Raw genomic sequence first — 18,935 nt, forward strand, 5'->3', positions numbered from 1 at the left:
TGGCACTGCCAGCACAGTGGCTTTTGTGACCGAAGAACCCTGAACCCTGTCCACCCGTGTTGTGCCTGCTCTGCCTGTTTTGAGGCACCACACCACTCCTCTGCTCACTCAACACACCAACAACCCCCCTCCCCCTCCAAGCTCCCAGTACTTCTCCAACTGCGAAGCAAAGAAGGAAGAGCTACCATCTGCCAAAAATGGCAGATCAAGGACCCAGGAGGCAGACCTGGATGAATGATGCACAGCTGTTTTCTTCCCAGTCTTCACCAGAGAACTGCAGGGAAGCTCTCCAAATCCCACCCCCATCAACCAGCCTCTTTATCCTATAGTCTATCTCTAGCTGCCGGAAAAGCCAGCCTGAGTGTTACATGCACGGCTGGGATGTCCATGGAGAGTTCCCATCCTCTGCATGCCCCCTTCCCATACCACTCTGAGGAAGGGAGGCAAGGCCCCAGCCAGCCAGCTCCCAGAAAGGGTTCCAAATAAAGCAGGTCTGAGCCCTGGCTCCTGAGGAAGTCGTGCTTTGTTCTCTCAGGCATCACAGAGCAGCATCTAGTGGCCTCTCTGGGCAGCACAGGTTACATAACTAGCATGCAGCAGGGCTCCACAGCCAAGGGCCGCAGCCGCCGCTCCCAACGCCATCAGGATCTCATTAACACACAAGGAAGCCCAGGCACCGTGAAGCCTGGTGCCAGGAAGGGCCCATAAGTGAGGGAGCCAGGCCCATGCTAGCCCATGGCCACCCCACCCTCTCAGCTGCACCTAGATGCAGCTTATCGAGGCCTGGGAGGGGAAGCAGTCCCTCGAGGTCTGCAGCAGCGCTGTCCAAAAACAACCATGAGCCACAAATGCAAGCCACATAGATAATTATTTTCTAGCAGCCACATTAAAAAAGTTAAAGAAACAGGTATATTTTAATAGTAATTTAACCCAATAAATGCTCAAAATATTTCAACATATATAAAAAAGAAGTTGGGCAATTTTTCATTCTTTTTTCACATTCTTCAAAGTCTGGTTTGTTTACATTTGCAGGGCATCACAGCTTGAACTAGCCACAATTTCAAGGACTCAACAGCCATATGGGGCTCATGGCCACACACTGGACAGCACGGGTCTGCAGGAAGTCAGCAGACCTGCCCAGGGAGATGAAGAGAAGGTTGCTGCCCCACTGAGCTCCTGGGACTGCCCTCCCCCCACTGCTCGGGCTCTGGATCTCTTTGGAATATTTTTGAAGTCCTTTATTGAAGCACAACTCTTCCTTAAGTAAAACTATACACAGAGACACAATACTGAAAGAGAACAGAGAGTGGCTCGACTGGAGTTGGTGGCTAGAGCCCCCCCTCCCTCCCAGTGGCCCCAGAGCCCCACAAGACAGGTCACTCCCAGGGTCTGGGGGGTAGTATGAAAGTCAATCCTTTTGAACAAGATTCCAAAAAACTAAAACTAAGCCACAACTGAATGCCAGGGCTCTGCAGGCACCTGTACTTCCATGACTTCATGTAACACTCCCACCACAATTACCTACCAAGAAAGCGCCATCACTTGTCGTGTAAGTGAGGAAACGGGCTCAGAGGATATTACAACCCAAACCCCATGTCCTCACTGGACCACGATGCCTTGGAAAAACAAAGATAACTGAGCCCCATTTCCCATTTTAGCCCTCACAGACCAACTTTCTCACCCAAAGCCCTCCACTTGACCTCGGATCTAAAGGTCTCCCATGAAGCAAATGAGACAGTAGAGCTTTTTCCAGTCTAGAAGGCTACACAGAGCTGTCTGGACTTGATCAGAAGCCCTCCAGCACTCAAGAAAGGACACTTTTTGAAAAAAAAATTGTTTTTATTGGAACTCATCTGAACATCAGATATACCTGGTGTTGGTTAGCAAGAACCGTTTGTACATTTGATATTGATGGTGCCAAAACCAAAACAGTGACTGGACATGATGGGGAAAGATGTTGAGAACAAAAACCTGATTTTGGAGAGGAAAATAAAAACCAGTCAGATTCAGTGAGGATGCAAAACCTGGTACAACAAAATCCTTTTACAAAATATAAATTTATTACGAAAACCTGGAAGGATAATCTGACAAAGGGAAAGAAAGATAAAAGGAGGCCAGCAGGAAGGAGGCAGGAGGAGGGGGAGAGGAAAAAAGAAGACAAAGAAGAATGAGAGGAAGAAGAAAATATAGCTGAGCACAACAGAGGTGCAGAAGCTTACCTGCCCACATGGCATTAAAGCCTTGCTATGTAATCTCATCATAAAACAAAGCATGCTGGAGTACAGTGCTCTACCTGCCATCCGTTCCATCTCTAAGAGGTAAATAAAGAAAGCTCCCTGGGAGGGGGACATGAGGTTGCTCAAAAACCCAACAACAAAAATTGGGAGGAAAAAAAAAAAAAGAACAACACACCCCACAGTCTCATTTCCGATGTTCACTGTTTAAAAAAGGAATAAATCCATCTGACAGCAGGAGAGAAGCAGGGGGATGGGGAGAGAAGCTGAAGGATTTCAGACAGCCTGGCTCCCCTGGAGGGGGGAAGGAGGAAGGAAGAGAGACATGGGATGGTCTCCTGGTTGAGAGAAGGGGAAACAGGGGGAGAGAGAAAAGAGCAGAGGAGAGGGGCAATTAAAACACTGACACCTAATCTAGTTTACTGTGTTAAAAAGAGCCACATGCACAGCAGGCCCCCTGAGGGCCCACACTGCTCCCCGTGTGGCCATGGTGACACTAGCTCCTGGCCATGTCCCCATTCCTTCCCAGGTCGGAGCGGAGCCGTGCAGGTGCTGCTGCGGCGGTGGCGGCGGCGGGACCTTCGGCCAGTCTGCTGGAGCCATTGTTGGGGGGAGGGCGGGGGGATGGGCCACATGGCAGGGGAAAGGACACCGGAACGCCTCATTTCAAATAAAAAGGAAAATAGCAGTCTATACACAGTTGTTTGTTTTGGTTCAGTACAAACAGAATAAAAAGTCGTTGCTTTGATAGGCGAACACCCAATTCTGAAGAGGAGGCGAGGTGACGCCCAGCGGGTGGGTTAGGAGCCCCAGTGGCTGGCGGAGCGCCTGGCTTGGCGGCCCTCTCCCAGGAGGCAGAGAGCACAGCTTTAGGTAGTGTAAGCCTTTTTCCTTTTATTTAGAATAACCTTTTTTTTTCTTTTTTTTCTTTTTTTAAGCAATTTCCCCACTCCCAAGTTGGGCCAGTAAAGATTACATGAAAACTGGCCCACCTATCGGCTGGGATACAGATGCACCAAATGAGGATTTAAAAACTTTCTGAGCGAAAAGTAGAACAGAAAGAAAAAATCTCCTAGCATTTTCCCCAAAGGTTTCACTCTCCCGCCACACACACTCTCCAAAGGACCGCTACAGATCCAACTCTGCAAGAGAAGACAGAGCAGTGTCAATCGGGGAAGCCGCAAGGCCACCAGGAGGCTTTCAGTCTCGACAGGCAGAAGACAGCGCTGCCCGGGCCCGGGTCCCGGAGTCAGCACTCACCTATGTCAGTTTCTTGGCTTTGTTGTAGAGGGAATCCACTACTTTACTCATGTTCTGAATTGTTTCCAGAGCAGCTTCATAAGTTTTATCTACTGGGGGTTCATCAAAAATAATCAAGACACCCTCCCCCTGGTCCAAGATCCCTGCAGAAAACACAAGCAAACCCAGGTAAAAGAAAGGATTAGACACATGAGCATTTGAGAAGCAGCCCACTCCCTAGCTGCCTCACTTTCTCCAGAAAGGAGGGGAAACAGAAGTCATCTTCCTGTTCCATTCGTGCATGTTTATTACACTCTCATCACAGGCATGAGAGGGGCAAGGATCCCAGGGAACCACCAGGTGATACAATGGAGCATCTTCTTTCAAGATAAACAAGAGCATGATGCCTCTTCACCATTTCATCACCTCCACCAGCCCCCTCGCCTGTATGACTGTTACTCACCATGAAATTTCTTGTCAAGAATCATCTGTGATAATTTCCTTTCCACGTCGGCCTAAAATCAAAGCACATGATTAAAGGGCCCAGCATCTACTAGTCAGAGATCACACTGACATGAAAGGCTTGTATAAAAGGATCTTATGGCAAACGGTCTGAAAATAAAACAGCAACAATGCATCTGCAGCTCTCAGCCCACGGTCCCCAGTCCCCACTGAGAAGCTTGGGAGCTTTGCAATAAGGCCCAGCGGGTGTAAATGGCAGCCCCTCCACATGCCCCTTTCCCCATCCCTACCCTCAAGACAAGCTCAGGACTCCTTACCTTGGAGAGTTTGATGAGGCTAGATATGTGTTCGATCTAAAAGGAAAGGTAAAAAGACACCAACACTGAAAGTTTTACTTCTGCCTCTAATATCGGGATGAGGGTGGTGCTGTATCTTGAAATCCTGCCGAATGTCTCTACAGAGACAGATTCTCTTTGGCTGTGCTTAGGTCTCTTGTGCTTGGTCCATCTGCCTACCCTGCATCACTACAGACAACAAATACACTCCTGTCCCACACACCCAGAACAGAAAGCATTTACCACACGCACAGTGACTGCAAAAGCTAGGCGGAGACTGCACTGAAAACAAGCAGGGGCAACCTCACCAGCCTCTACCCCACAGCATCCCTCCCTCTCCTTGACTCTCATTCCCTGTCAAGAAAATCCCAAGCTCTTGGGGGTCTCTTGCCCAGCAGGCACACCCTTGGAAGTGAGTTCCTATTCTGGACGGTGTGGGAAGGGAGGTGGCTACAGTGAGGACACCTAGCCAGAAACCCCCTGCCACCAGAGAAGAGCTAGGGTCCCCAAGAGGGTTCTTACCTGTACTCGGGAAAAAGGCTCAATGACTCGGATCAGATTCTGTTCCAGCAAGTTATCATACAACTTGGCCAAGTGTGTGCTGATGATTGGGTCATCCCGGAGCTCTGCCCGGTAATCTGTCAGAGCCTGCCAAAAGAGCCGAGATTGGCACAGAAAAGGACTTGAAAGTCACGCTACTTGCAGCTTCCTAAGTAGTGTGCTGGCCCTTGTAACTACATGGTTGACTGTAGTTCTGGAGGATTTGGGAAGATGAAAGAACAGCCACGACTGAAGGCAAAAGAAAATGAAAAGAAGTAAAAGACGGAGCCTAACCCTAGGCACCATCTTCCCGTCCAAAAGCCTCACATTGACAGCTCAGACAATGTAAGCCCTAAGAGCAGCTCAGCTTGCAAGCTAAATTCACTGCAAAAGCAGTTCTCAATATGTATTCCACAGAACAAATAAGGCCTCCATGGGGGCAGGAGGAGGGGGGATTCTCAGGTTAAATAATAGGAAATGCTGAATTCCACAGCTACCTCTTGGGGTTTTATAAGGAATATCAGCACAGAAAAAAAAGTACCTTTCTAATTTTGTTTAGCCCTAGTGTTTCCCAAATATCTGATCACAGACCCTTTTTTTAATCCCTACTAGAAGTGTTCCATCCAAATTTGGGGATAAAATGATCTAGACTCTTTGTTTACTTGTGTATGTGATTTATTTACCTTTAGTAATGTTCTCACAATATCCCAGCCTCATGTCAGCTGTGCTATAAGGTGTTAAGGGAAGCAAGCAAATCATGCCAAGTAAGGAAATGAAATTGGCAAGAACCTCAAGGAAGATGATGAACCCTGGGAACAGTCAGAGAGCCACATCGTCTAGTTTCTGTCCATACTACTTTTCTTCCTGGATCTAGGTTTTTATTAAGTTGGTCATTATACTCAGACTAAGAGAGAGGCTCAGAGAAGTATAAGTCTCACCCTATTGCTTAGACAAGTTTTTCTCCCTTTCCAAACCCTCACAAACATTGAGTGAAAGGCACAGGAGGCAAGGCCAGCCTAGAACTTCTGTCCTAAGGAAGTGTCTTTCAGCCCAGATGCACACATCAAAACTTCTCTTCTGTCCACAGAGGAGAAGCAGGCCTGGCATTTCTGGAGCTGAAGTAACATCTAAGACCATGCCGCATGGTGCTTGTGTCAGACCCTGACACACATGAGCTGTGTGACCCAGGCCTCCTCTTTAAATTCCAGCTTCCCCAAGCATAAAATACAGGTAACAGGTTTGCTGTGAAAAATCAAATGAAAGGGGACTTCCCTAGTGGTGCAGTGGTTAAGAATCCGCCTGCCAATGCAGGGGACATGGGTTCAATCACTGGTCCATGAAGAGCCCACATGCAGCAGAGCAACTAAGCCCGTGCTCCACAACTACTGAGCCTGCGGTCTAGAGCCCGCGAGCCCCAACTACTGAGCCCACGCACTACAATTACTGAAGCCCACGCTCCCTAGAGCCTGCACGCCACAACTACTGAGCCCACGTGCCGCAACTACTGAAGCCCACACGCTCTAGGGCCCACGTGCCGCAACTACTGAGCCCGTGTGCTGCAACTACTGAAGCCCACACGCGTAGAGCCCGTGTCCGCAACAAAGAGTGGCCCCCTCACTCGCCGCAACTAGAGAAAGCCTGCACACAGCAACGAAGACCCAACACAGCCAAAACAAAACAAAAAAAATCAAGTGAAAGAAGGATGACAGAACTTTCTGAAACTGAAAGGTACTGTATATAAATGAGGTATGACAACTCAACAAGTTTCATTGTACAAAAGTGCTTAACTACTTCCTGGTTTTGATACTGTACTATAGATAAGATGTAACCACTGGGAAAAACTGGGTGAATGGTACATGGGATCACTCTGTACTATCTTTGCAACTTCTTGTAAAACTATAATCATTTAAAGATAAAAAAAACTTTTTAAAGTGCTCAAACGCCCCTCCCCTCCACCAGTTCCCTACCAACCCAATACCTTGCTTACCTTTTCAAAATCTGCCAGTGATCTGTTCTTGCTAGCCTGAGCCACACATTTTAATGCTTCTGTCTAAGAATAAAGAGAGAAACAGTGAAAGTGATCTGCATACTCACATCCCAACACGTCTCATAAGGAACATGCTATGTCCACACAGCTTCTGGCTGCAAGGAAGAACCTGCCCCACCACTGCTCTTCTTCAGAGGCCTAGGGAGAAAAGCTGGAGGAATACCACTGTGTGCCAACCAGTTTCCCTTTGAAAGCTGAAGTGACTTAAAGGTACTAGGAAACAGGAAGTTTTCCAAAAAAGAGACTTTGATAAAGCATTCTCCAAAGATGACAAGCTAAAAGGGAAAATGGCCAGAGAAGTGCGATTTCCTCCCCCCTCCTCCAAGACTCCCTATCCCTACACCCCACAGATGCCTTCCTGCCCTCAGACTTGATCATACCTTGTGCTTTATAAAAACTCATTCTGCTGGGTTTGGTGCAGGGTACAGACCAAGGTTTACTTTCATTAGGCCTGAAGCATCAAAACTCTACGTATCATACTGAATGTTAAAACCCCAGAGTGATGAAGGTATAACCAAGGGTTGAGGGGCAACTTCTAACTTTATAAAACGTTATAAAAAGTACCCAACCAAGCTGTTAAGTCTCTACTCAGCACGAAATCTACAACATTCATCTTCCTGAGTGCCTGACTCCTGCTTGAAAGCTGTCATCAAGGTGCAAAGGACCAGAGGGAGCTCCTCTTGTACCAGCCTATGTACTTAAACAAGGAAGGTAGTGTCTTATACTGCAGACTTTAAAAATGATGCAAAGCTAATCATTAGTGTAGTTTGTCTCCAGCATTTGTCCTATAGACAGAAAAATGTCATAATGAGAATAGCATGAAACTCAGAGCCAGATAACCCAAGTTCAAAGTCTCGCTTCACCATTACTAGTTACCTGGCCTTGTTCTGGACACTTGACCTCTCTTAGCCCATCTCCTCAACTCTAATTCTAGATATGATAGTGAGTCTTTCACCACAGAAATAACCAATATTCTTTTGGTCAAAACTAGGAGCTGATCTGAAACTTTTTCTGATGAAAAGCCAATTAGAAAAAAAATAGAAAAAAAAAAAAAAAAAAGCCAATTAGGGCCACTTGTATAGAAGGAAGAAATCATCTGTTGTGGACATTCTGCCAAAGATACAGTGAGATAGCCAACATGTCTGTTGTTTAGAGACAACTGCATTTGAAACCTAGAAAGACTACTTTTACTTTACCAGTGATAATCAAGTAAAGTACAAAGTGATGATGCAGACATCTGAGACATCATCTTTACACAGGTCACACTCTTACCTATTCAGGCATAAAAGCCATCACAAATAGGGCTACCGACCATCAAAGGCCTCTTCTTGACCACACCCAAACTCAGGACAAGAGTGGGAAGGTACTGATAAGAGAAGCACTTGAATGAGTCATCAAAACCTAGTTTCTGCACCAAGCAATCTGACCTCTCTAAAGCACATGCGCACCAGACCTTACCCGGCTCCACACTCTTGGAGAATCCAAGATTTCTTATTCTGCACATTAAATTTTCAAGCCAAGATCGTGGTAGATACACTTTCCGGTCGAAGCTAAATGCAACCTAACTCACTGTAAATGCTACAGTTCAATTCTGAGTTCTGTAAGTCCCTCAAACCACCCGATACCCACAAGAACACCAAACATTGACTTTTCAGGCCAAGAATTAACAATACAGGGAATATACCGAACGAGCTTAATGAAAAGAAGAGGCGGGAAGAAAGAATGAAGAGCGGAATGGAGACCTGAAGAGCACGGTCTCACTGAACACCATGTCTAATAACACGCTGCCTCAGAGTGAGCAGAGATCAGAGCCGCAGTGAAGGCATCCCCTACCTGCCTCCCCGCATACCGAAGTGCAAGCTTCCCGCTCACCAAGGCCTGGACATCTTCTGGGCTAAAAAAAAAATACATACTCGGTCAACTGCTCCAGGATGTTATGCTTCTAAGCATATGTTTAGGCAAATATCTTTTCCTCTGAAAAGACTCTGCCCACCCCTAAACCCACAGGCCTCTCACACCACAGAAGCTAGGCTTTCTCCACTCTGGGCTCAGTGCTGAAAAGCAGCAAAACTGAACATTAAAAAGAAAGCCACACTGGGAATTCCCTGGCGGTCCAGTGGTTAGGACTTGGCGCTTTCACTGCCATGGCCCCGGGTTCAATCCCTGGTCTGGTCAGGGAACTAATATCCCGCAAGCTGCACGACATAGCCAAAAAAAAAAAAGAAAGAAAAAGCAAGCCACACTGAACCTACCAGAAGTAATAGACCCAATAGGCAAAATGATACATATAAATCATATCCCAGTATAACAGATCTTTCAAAACACAAGCCCTGTTTAATCCCAAGATCCAAAAAGAATCCCAGTCAGTATCTCATTTAACCCCAAAAAAGAATGTGGAATAATTCTGTAAATCTTTAGAAAAAGATCTAGCTGTCATACTTGCCATTGTCGCCTTTTTCAAACCTCTCCCTAACCTCTCCTTTAACCACTCCCATTCTGGGTGGCCCAATGGCTGGTGGTGGTCTGTAAGCCATTTCCTGGCCCTCTGTCCTGTGCTCAACAACTCTCTGGACAGAATTGTAGGATGAGGAGAACACTCAGAGGGGCTGGGAAAGAGATTTCTGAAATCTGTCTCCCCAATTCTGAAAGACTAGCAAGGAAAAGTGCTCTGGATTACCTTCGATCCTCCCATTCCACCTCAATCAGCCCCACGAGGTGGCAGCCGCTGCTTCTGTAACTGGCCAAACTCCCTGCCCAAGCCATCTCTGCCATGGCAGAAAATCTTAGATGAAGGACCTGAGTTCTCATATCCCAAAGTTAATGTGCACCTACGTGTTGAGCATGATTTTGCACAGCAACATGTACTTCAGAGATGTGATGGCCTTGGGGCTATCGATGGAGTCATAACCCTCAAATGCCTCATAGAAATATGAGTATGCAGTTTTCCAATCCTTCTCCTCTGCTGCATGGATAATACCTGGGCATTGAAAAGAAAAGAGTAAGAACCATATGAAATAATAGAACCATAAAATGTCACAGCTGGGAAGGGCCTCAAAAATCTATCCCAACCTCATCTACTTATTGATGAGGTCAAGAAAGAATAAAGGACCTGCCCAAAGTCACTGCCATCTAGTGGCAAAGCTGGGATTAGAACCCAGGTCTCTGGCCTCCCAGTTCAAGTCACCTTTCCAGTATTAATTCCAAAGGAGTTAGAGACCCAACAAAAGGGGATCCTAAAAACCGCATACGGTAACATCTTTTCGCACCACCACAGCAGTCCTGCTATCCATTGGAACCACTAGAAAAGGCCACGTTTACCCTCCATGACATTATCTTCACGGGTAAGAAAACTGACACAAACATCCCTCCCTGGTCTGCCCAAATTAGTAGTTTTAATAACATCAACCATTTCTTTAAGGTAGCTTTTCTAAACTTGACATTTTTATAAGTAAGCAAGCTTTCATGAGAGAGAAAAAAAAAATCCAACCTCTTACAGTCTCATTTCAGATACTGGTCATTTATAGATAGATGTACCTTTGCCTTGATGCGATCAGTAAATGGATTTCATGTAATGCCAAATCCATGAACTTAATTGTACACAGTTAAGCAGTATTTCCTTAGGCTGATACGCTACACTTCATCTAACCAGTTCTCTTACTGTTTAGAAGTTGGGTTGCTCCCAATAAGCCTAACTTTGACTGAACCTGCTATTACTTCCAACCTATGCTATCACGTGGGATGACGTGAAAATTAGTTCTTCCTAGCTTGGAAGGCAACTAAGCCCTAAGATTCTGTGTATCAGTTCTAACCCTGCCTCAGCCACATCCATTTGTTTACCACAGGGCTTCCCAACTTTTCCACATCAAGGTACACGAATAAAGTATTCAGCACACTGGAGTAAAAGGATGAAACTGCTCACACATGACCCCAGGGGATCACTGTTTCAGACCACCCGTCACATACCTGTGTGCCTGGCATGCCAGTTGGGAACTTATGAATTAACTAATAACCACTACTGAGTGATATGTGCCAAACCTACCCAAAAAGCCTCCTGTTTAGAGGCTGAAGGAATCAGGATCAGGTCCTTCTCCTACTACTGTTCTTAACTACAGAGGCCTGAAGAAAACCCACCCTCCTCTGTAGCCAAGGAGACCTCCCTCAAAAATACCCAACAGACTACTAGCACTGCCAAATTAAATGAGACAAATGCCCATTTTCCCATTTTTCCCAGTCCAGAGTTAGAATAGACCAGACAAAAAATAAGACTGATTAAAAAAAGAAAAAAGTAAAGAACTGGTATACTGCTTTCCAAAACACATTAGCAAATAGAGACCACATTAGGACTACAAGTATCACAGCTGGCATAGGACATTTATTATTTAAAGAAACAAAACACTAGACTGTTACTCATTCAACACAAATATTAACAAGGGCCTACCATGTGCCAAGCACTGATATAACTACTATAGAGAAAATAAATATGAATAAGGCCCTGAAGGAGCTCACAGTCTCACAGTGGTCATCAAAACAGAAACAAGGAGATTCGTACCATAATATGTACCAAAGAATGCACCTTTCATAGGGAAGTCCAAAGTAAAGAAGGCACTGAAGAGGGTTTATAAGGCAGACATGTGAGCTTGATCCGGAAGGATGCATAGGAGTTTGCCAAGGGGAGAAGATGGAAAGGGGAATTCCAAGCACAGAAGACAAAATATATAAAGGCACAGGAGCAGGAACACATAAAGTCATTTGGTGACTAGGACTGAAAACCAGAGATAACCATGAAAAGGATGTCTTCCTTTTGAATGCACTGTTAAAGTAAAATAGCCTGGGGATAATGGGGAACCATTGGAGTTGCACGATCAGATTTGTGTTTCCAAAAAATGACTTTAGGACTAGTTAGCAAGATGAATTGAGAAAAGTGACTAGGGACAGTTAGATCAGTAAAAGACTACTCCAGTGGTCCGGTGGCATTAATTAGAGCAGTGATTGTAGAAATGGAAAAGAAAGGGCAGATTTGGAGATAGACTCAACCTGATACATCAGAAGAAAGAGTGACTGAGGATAATTAGTCAAGGGAGGAGAACCAAGAAGATAATGCTGTCAAAGAAGCATGGAGTGCTCAACAGTGTCAAACCCCACCAAATCTGACAGAGGATACAGGGGAGTTACTGTCTTTCAAGGAGTCAACAGAGACACCAGAGTAATGACATTCTTTCAATTTTTCCAAGAAGCCTGACAGAAAAGGAGAAGACAGCAATTTTAAAAGGACAAAAGGCTGTGCTTTTTCAGCTGGAGCCGTTCAACAACTGAGAGGAAGGCAGGGGGCCGGGCTGGCAGGGCTGGCGGGGCGCCTGACCGTGGCGGCAGCAGTGCGCTCAGCCAGGCCCCCTCCCGCTCCCCTGCCCCTCTTGTCCACGTTCCCCCAGCAAGGAGGGCGGCACCAATGGTGGTGCCTCGGAGGCCGGCGAGAAGAGGGAGGCCGTGGGCAAGAGGAGGCGCCTGGGCTTGTTGGCCACCGCCTGGCTCACCTTCTACAACATCACCATGACCGCAGGGTGGCTGGTACTGCCTATTGTTCTTATATGGAAAAAGGAACACACAAAGGTTTATATAGAAGTATTCAGAAGACACTTAAATTTTTCCAGACATTCGTCTTGCTTGAGATAGTCCACTGTTTAATTGGAATTGTACCTACTTCTGTGCTTGTGGCTGGGGTCCAAGGGAGTTCAAGAATCTTTATGGTGTGGCTCGTTACTCACAGTATAAAACCAATATAATTTTTTTATCACCTTATATCCTGTCGGAGTTGCTGGTGAACTTCAGACGATACGCGACATACAATATACGCTGCCTTACCACACGTGAAGAAAACAGGAATGTTCTCAATAAGACTTCCCAATAAATACAATGTCTCTTTTGACTACTATCATTTTCTTCTTATAACCATGGCCTCATGTATACCATTGTTTCCACAACTCTACTTTCATACATTACGTCAGAGAAGACAGGTGCTTCATGGAGAGGTGATTGTCGAAAAGGATGATTAAATGATCCCTACAACAAGGTGCTTTTTCCAGAATAACCAGGATTACTTGAGTCCAAGTTTTAATAACAAGAATAAAGAGCTTGATGAGAAAAAAAAAAAAAGACTGAGAGGAAGATCCAAGTGGAGACGAGAAAACTAGACTTAGAATTGAAAAACTAAAGACTTAAAAAAGGACAGGTAGAAGGATCATGCTTGATAATGGGTAAAAACGACCAATGAAACAAATTCTGGGGAGGAAAGAGAAATAAAGAAGGTTCACATAAAAATGGCCTCTATTTGCTCTGAGAAATAAGATGCAAGTTCATCTCTTGACCATGAAGAAAGAACATAATGAAGAGCAGTGGCTTAAACAAAGTGCCGGTATTTGGTCAAAGCAAGGTACTGTGTGATAAGAGCTTACATTCATCATCTCATTTAATCCTCACTCCCATCCTATGAGGAGGTACAATTATTTATCGCCATTTTTCAGATGAGCTGAAGAAAAATTTAAGTAACTTGCCCAGTCACACAGCTAGAAATTTGCAGAACCAAAATTTCAACCTAGAAAAGTCGTTTTCTAGACTTTTTTCTAGAGCTTCTGCTTTTAACCTGAATCACAAAACATGCCATTTGATACTTACAATACCTGAGAGGCAAGTATGGTAGCTATTATCTCCCTCTTACAGTTTTACATGGAAACAAAGATTGCGAAGAGGTAATACCAGGTAACACTAGTTAGTCCTCTGACTCCAATAATGCTCGTTCAATATTGATAATAAGTTATAACTAATAAAAGCTGCTGACTACAAGAAAAAGTATTCTATTGCCAATCCATGGCCTCCTAGCCCCAAAATTCACACACTCCATAAGAAAGCAACCCACTACACTTGACTGAAATGGGGGGGGGGGGTGTCCTTCCTCAGCCTAGATCTGAGGCCCTTTAGAAAAGTCCAACATGCTTTACAAAGATCTCCAAGTGACAAGAGACTTGGGTTAGTCCAATTCTGGAGAGAAGTGCTACCATTCTGAGTAAGTGACTAAGATGGAAGATAAGGGAGAGCTTTTTAAACCTAAGTGAGACCTCTCTAGGGTGTTGGCTCTAATAATCAGTTTGCCTGGTCAACCACAGGTTAAGTATGTTCTTTATATATTTTAGGCAGTTAACAGCAAGTGAAGAGGAGAGGGGCAGCTAGTGAGAGAGGTAACCTTCCATTGGTTTCTCTGAGGAAGCTTGAGCCAAAACAGCCAATTTTATTCTCCAGCCCTAACCTCCCAGTCCTTTCACCTGTGAGGTAAGATGAGCTTTAAGAAAACATTGGGTGTTACCTGACTGCATATCCAAGGTGGCCTGCAATTTAGGGGGGCAGTAAATGGCATTTGCTGTGGTTCGAGCAGAGGTTAAGGCAGCTCGGGCTTTTGGCAGGTTGCTCAGGGCATGGTATGTTTTGCTTTCTAAAAGCTGTACTTCCACCAAAAGGGCTTTGTCATCCATCTTTTTCAACTCCCGCAGCAACTGAGAACCTGGAGAAAGAAAAAACATATACCCCCTTTGTTAGCCATAATCTTAATATTTTAATATCGTAATACTTTCCTCTCACCCTCATAAGAACACTCAGAATAAAGAAACCTGCCTGAACTCAAAAAGAGGTTATTTATTTGCAAGATTTAAATTTTCTGCTAATGTGCTATCTTCCAAAAGAGAAACACAGATCTCTTTGAAGCCTTTCTGCACACAAAGGACATTACAGTCAAGAATCATATAAGCTTACTCCTAAGATTTGAATACAGTGGGAATCCCCACCCAGAAAATGCTGAAATTACTTATCCAGTTCAGACAGACACTTGATCTCACTCTCTTCCTGTCCAATAATCACAAGACTACATAAGAAACACCAGGCACTAGGGTTGGTGGGGGAAGGAAAGAGTTTTGGATATACTAACATTCTCCAAATACACCTTCTTCCCCATGCTCAACATCACTAGTTTAGTCATTAAGGAAATGTAAATCAAAACCAAAATAAGATACTACTTCACACCCACTAAGATGGCTAAAATTAAAAAGACAGACAATATTAGGAAATGTTGGTGAGGATGTGGAGAAACTGGAACTCTCCTCATACATTGCTGGTGAGAATGTAAAATGCTGTAGCCACTTTGGAAAACAGTTTGGCAGTTCCTCAAAAGCTAAACAGAGTTACCATATGACCCAGCAATTCTACTTCTGGGTATATACCCAAAAGGGAAACATGTCCACATAAAACCTGTTCACAGCAGTATTCATAATAGCCAAAAAGTGGAAACAATCTAAATGTCCATCAACTGATGAATGGATGAATAAAATGTTGTACAGCTATACAATGGAATATTATTCATCAATAAAAGCACTGCTATATGCTACAACACAGATGAACCTTGAAAACATTATGCTACAAGAAAGAAGCCAATCAAAAAGACCACACACTGTATGATTCCATTTATGTGAAATGTCCAGAATAGGCAAATCTACAGAGGCAAAAAGTAGTTAGTGATTGCCTGGGAAGGTGGGCAGGCAGAGATGATGGATGAGGAATTAATGGGAAGAGACAATTAATGGGTACAAGGTTACTTTCTGGGGTGATGAAAATATTCTGAAATCAGACAGTGGTGACAGTGGCACAACTCTGTGAATATACTAAAAATCACTGATTGTACACTTTTTTTTTTTTTTTTAATTTATTTATTTTTGGCTGTGTTGGGTCTTCGTTTCTGTGCGAGGGCTTTCTGTAGTTGTGGCAAGCGGGGGCCACTCTTCATCACGGTGCGCGGGCCTCTCACTATCGCGGCCTCTCTTGTTGTGGAGCACAGGCTCCAGACGCGCAGGCTCAGTAGTTGTGGCTCACGGGCCTAGTTGCTCCGCGGCATGTGGGATCTTCCCAGACCAGGGCTCAAACCCGTGTCCCCTGCATTGGCAGGCAGATTCTCAACCACTGCACCACCAGGGAAGCCCCTGTACACTTTTAAAGGGTGAGTTTTATGGTCTGTGAATTATATCTCAATAAACCTGTTATTTTTTTTAAATGCTACTAGTTGTTTGAACCATATGAAATTTCCATTTTTGCAGGATAAGAATTGAATATTGGCAATTTTTTCAACTTAATAGATCATGAAAGCCGTGTTCTTCCATCTGGAGAAAACAGTCCAGATGTATCCATTAATTAAAAAAAAAAAACAGTAGGCAAAGATTTCACAGTGTTTAAAAGCCAAAAGGAAAAGCCTTTAGTTGACCCACTTCAGGTTTCCTATGTATTTGCACCCAGTTAATTTCTTGATTTTTAAAATAGATTTTAGGAATAATTATAAACAGATACAGTAGATGTGATAGTAAATACGAGCAATTTGACCCTTTTGTTCTCTAAAGTTGACAGTTAGTTTCTTAGAACTTCTAAATGGCATTTTTCCATGACAGATTCAGTAAATGTAAGCCACCCTAAATCCTTCTTAGAAGTAGGCAGAATATAAATTATTAATATGTAACTAATAAGAGTAGCCAGGTTTGGAATACATTCATTTAGCCAGCTACAGACGCCTTACTAGCTTCCACCAGCTTACTTACCCAAATGCAATGCTTCCTGGTACCTCTTGGTATCAAAGTACAAAGACACCAGTCTTGCCTAGGAAAGAGAAAAGGCATTGACTGACGGAAAGGGGAGGAAAAAAGCCACAGAAAGAAATCAAAGATTGACAGTCACAGAACTGTTACTGTTGAATATTCAAGTCCTGATGAAAGCATCAAATTCAGCCTAAAAAATCATCTAGCCCGTGATATTATCTCCTATTATAGCCAGTGACTGACTAAACCACGTTGCTGCTTACTTTTCTGAGCCAAGCAGCAGGTCTGTCTCAAAACTTCAACCAGAGCAATTCTCATGAGTGGGACACTGCTACCAATAATTTCAGGTGCCTGGATAATACAAAGTTGCTGAAAATACTTTTGATCAGGATGGTATTACTTATATGCACAGTCCTTCAAATGCCTAGAGATCTGAAATCAGTACTAATGTAGGCACATACCTCCAAGGCTTGGCGTAAGAAAGTTCTCTTCTCTGATTTGGCCCATTCGATGCACTCTAAACACAACTCGACCTGCAACAGGGAGAGACAGTACGTGCAACATTATGTCTTCACGTTCTTCCCACAAGCCTTGCTCTGGAGAACAGCTTTCATCTCCTCCTTACATACCCATGTTTACTGTCTCAGGGGCATGCCTTGATCCCCAGTATCTCAATATGTAATGATTATAGCATAATGGAAAATCAACTTGGCCTTTTACACACAAAGTATCTTTGTACTTAGATTGTGTTCCCTTGGAAAAGAGTTTCATCTTCAAGATTCCTCTTCTACTGTCCCAGGAGGGACCCAGGCTACATACATAGCCCTGGAATGTAGATTTCTATAATGGCTGAGAAATTTTTAAAGCAGAAATTTCTCCCTGAATAGTAATAGTAATGTGTTCATGTGACTATATTGGTCATAAAGGGGAGAAATTCTCAGCCTAGGCACAAGTATCTTACTCCTAACAGTTGCTTGTAAGACTCAAAAGGCCCATCTGGCTTTTCCCTTCCAGATTCTACGAAGTGCAACAAACAATTCTCATCACAATACAGCAAACTTAGCTTGTACTAAAGGAAGTAAAAAGAAATGAGAATTAGCCTAACACTTTAAGAGGCTTTTAGGCTTTCTTTAAAGCTACTTTGAACCCCAGTTCTGTATGCTACCCAAGCAGTAAGGTACCATGCAAAGTAACTAACGTAAAGTAGTGTTCTATGCTAGATGGTCTACATGCCATAGGTACCCTTGCCACAGTAGCTCTGACAAGTACATATTAAGAGCTTAAGATCTTGTATCACATCTGTTACTGCGAGTTAAGATTCATAATCAGAGCATAAAAAGAAACTAAGCTTTCCAGAGAACTAAGTGCTAAAAGAACAGGTTTTTATGTAAATCCCAATTTCTCTTAAGAGATGTTACAAGGAGGGAAAAGTGAAGGGACAAAATCCAAATTAACAGACCTTCTGCCTTTAGATAAATGGATGGCATTACATGGTATTTGGAGGATTCACCAGTAAGAGTCAATGAAATCTTTATAACTCACTGGAGCCCCCTAGTGGCTACTTAATACCCAACTCTAAACTCAACTGCCCTCATACAGTAAATTCTACAAAACCTAAAATAAAAGCAAGCCAATCACAATTTCACGGTTTTGAGTTTTGTTCTAAAAAGCCAAACTCAAAGTAATATCTCTGTTCATGACATGAATGGAACTGAAAATATTTTGCTGAACATTTTTAGCAACAAGAATAAAAATCTTCAGTCCTACGTGTCTTTGGGGGCTAAGAAATGCTTACCATCAGTTTTACCCAGCAAGCTTTTTCAAACAATGCAGAAATGAACACCTAGGCTCCTGATCCAGTAGTCTGGAATAAAAGGTTGGCCACTCTGATGTATATCCCTAATTAAGAAACACTGAGTTCTACTCTAGCATCTCAACCTGTCCCCATTTCCCTGACAGTCCAGATGTTAAGTGACTCACCCAAGGTCACGTATTCAGCTGTTGGGACCAGAACTTGACCCTACCTCAACCCAGCCTTAATAAACTCAGGTCAATACAGACATTTCTCCTAGAGCGGGGAATCTGTACAACATGAACTGCTTATCTGTTATCAATTACAGGGTACATGCTTTGCAATATCTGGGACTATAATTGGTGAAACCAGTGCTTCAGTTTTAAGAAAAAATTTTAAAGGCCACTGCCCTTGCTACATAGCTTGAGAGGTTTTGTCCTTTGTTAATGCTAAGGATGACTGATAAAGGGGATAAGAATACACAAGAAGCCCATGCTTCTGGAGGAAGCCCTACTTGAGTACAAAAGCTTGACACGGTCAAAATTAGGTATTTTTTAAGCTTTAAGTAAATACACTTAGTCATTTTTTATATGCCTTTATTAACTAAATTCCTAAGGGAAAAAATTAACTACCACTCTAAGTCTGAAATTCTCTAGCACAAACTCCCTT

At 43.7% G+C, this 18,935-nt stretch overlaps 1 protein-coding gene and 1 pseudogene across 4 annotated transcripts in view; one reads left to right on the forward strand and one right to left on the reverse strand.

Annotated features, from left to right (window-relative positions):
* Positions 1-1,818: 1,818 nt before the first annotated feature.
* PSMD11 (proteasome 26S subunit, non-ATPase 11) overlaps positions 1,819-18,935 on the reverse strand; it is a 30,031-nt gene continuing 12,914 nt past the window's right edge. For 2 of the 3 annotated variants that reach the window (XM_082370906.1, XM_082370905.1), the window contains 11 exons: positions 16,936-17,007; positions 16,478-16,535; positions 14,212-14,406; positions 9,690-9,834; positions 8,691-8,751; positions 6,798-6,860; positions 4,793-4,918; positions 4,253-4,288; positions 3,937-3,988; positions 3,495-3,637; positions 1,819-3,376 (listed from right to left, as the gene is read on the reverse strand). In XM_082370906.1, the coding sequence (XP_082227032.1) occupies positions 3,495-3,637; positions 3,937-3,988; positions 4,253-4,288; positions 4,793-4,918; positions 6,798-6,860; positions 8,691-8,751; positions 9,690-9,834; positions 14,212-14,406; positions 16,478-16,535; positions 16,936-17,007 (951 nt within the window). In that variant the 3' untranslated portion in view covers positions 1,819-3,376. The other variant, XM_082370907.1, reaches the window with a different exon arrangement.
* LOC309619350 (very-long-chain (3R)-3-hydroxyacyl-CoA dehydratase 1 pseudogene) lies at positions 12,071-14,194 on the forward strand (annotated as a pseudogene). Its single transcript has one exon. The product of its transcript is annotated as a very-long-chain (3R)-3-hydroxyacyl-CoA dehydratase 1 pseudogene (transcript).

This window comes from Balaenoptera borealis, assembly GCF_965194805.1.
Source record: "Balaenoptera borealis genome assembly, chromosome: 20".
Lineage (NCBI taxonomy): Eukaryota > Metazoa > Chordata > Mammalia > Artiodactyla > Balaenopteridae > Balaenoptera > Balaenoptera borealis.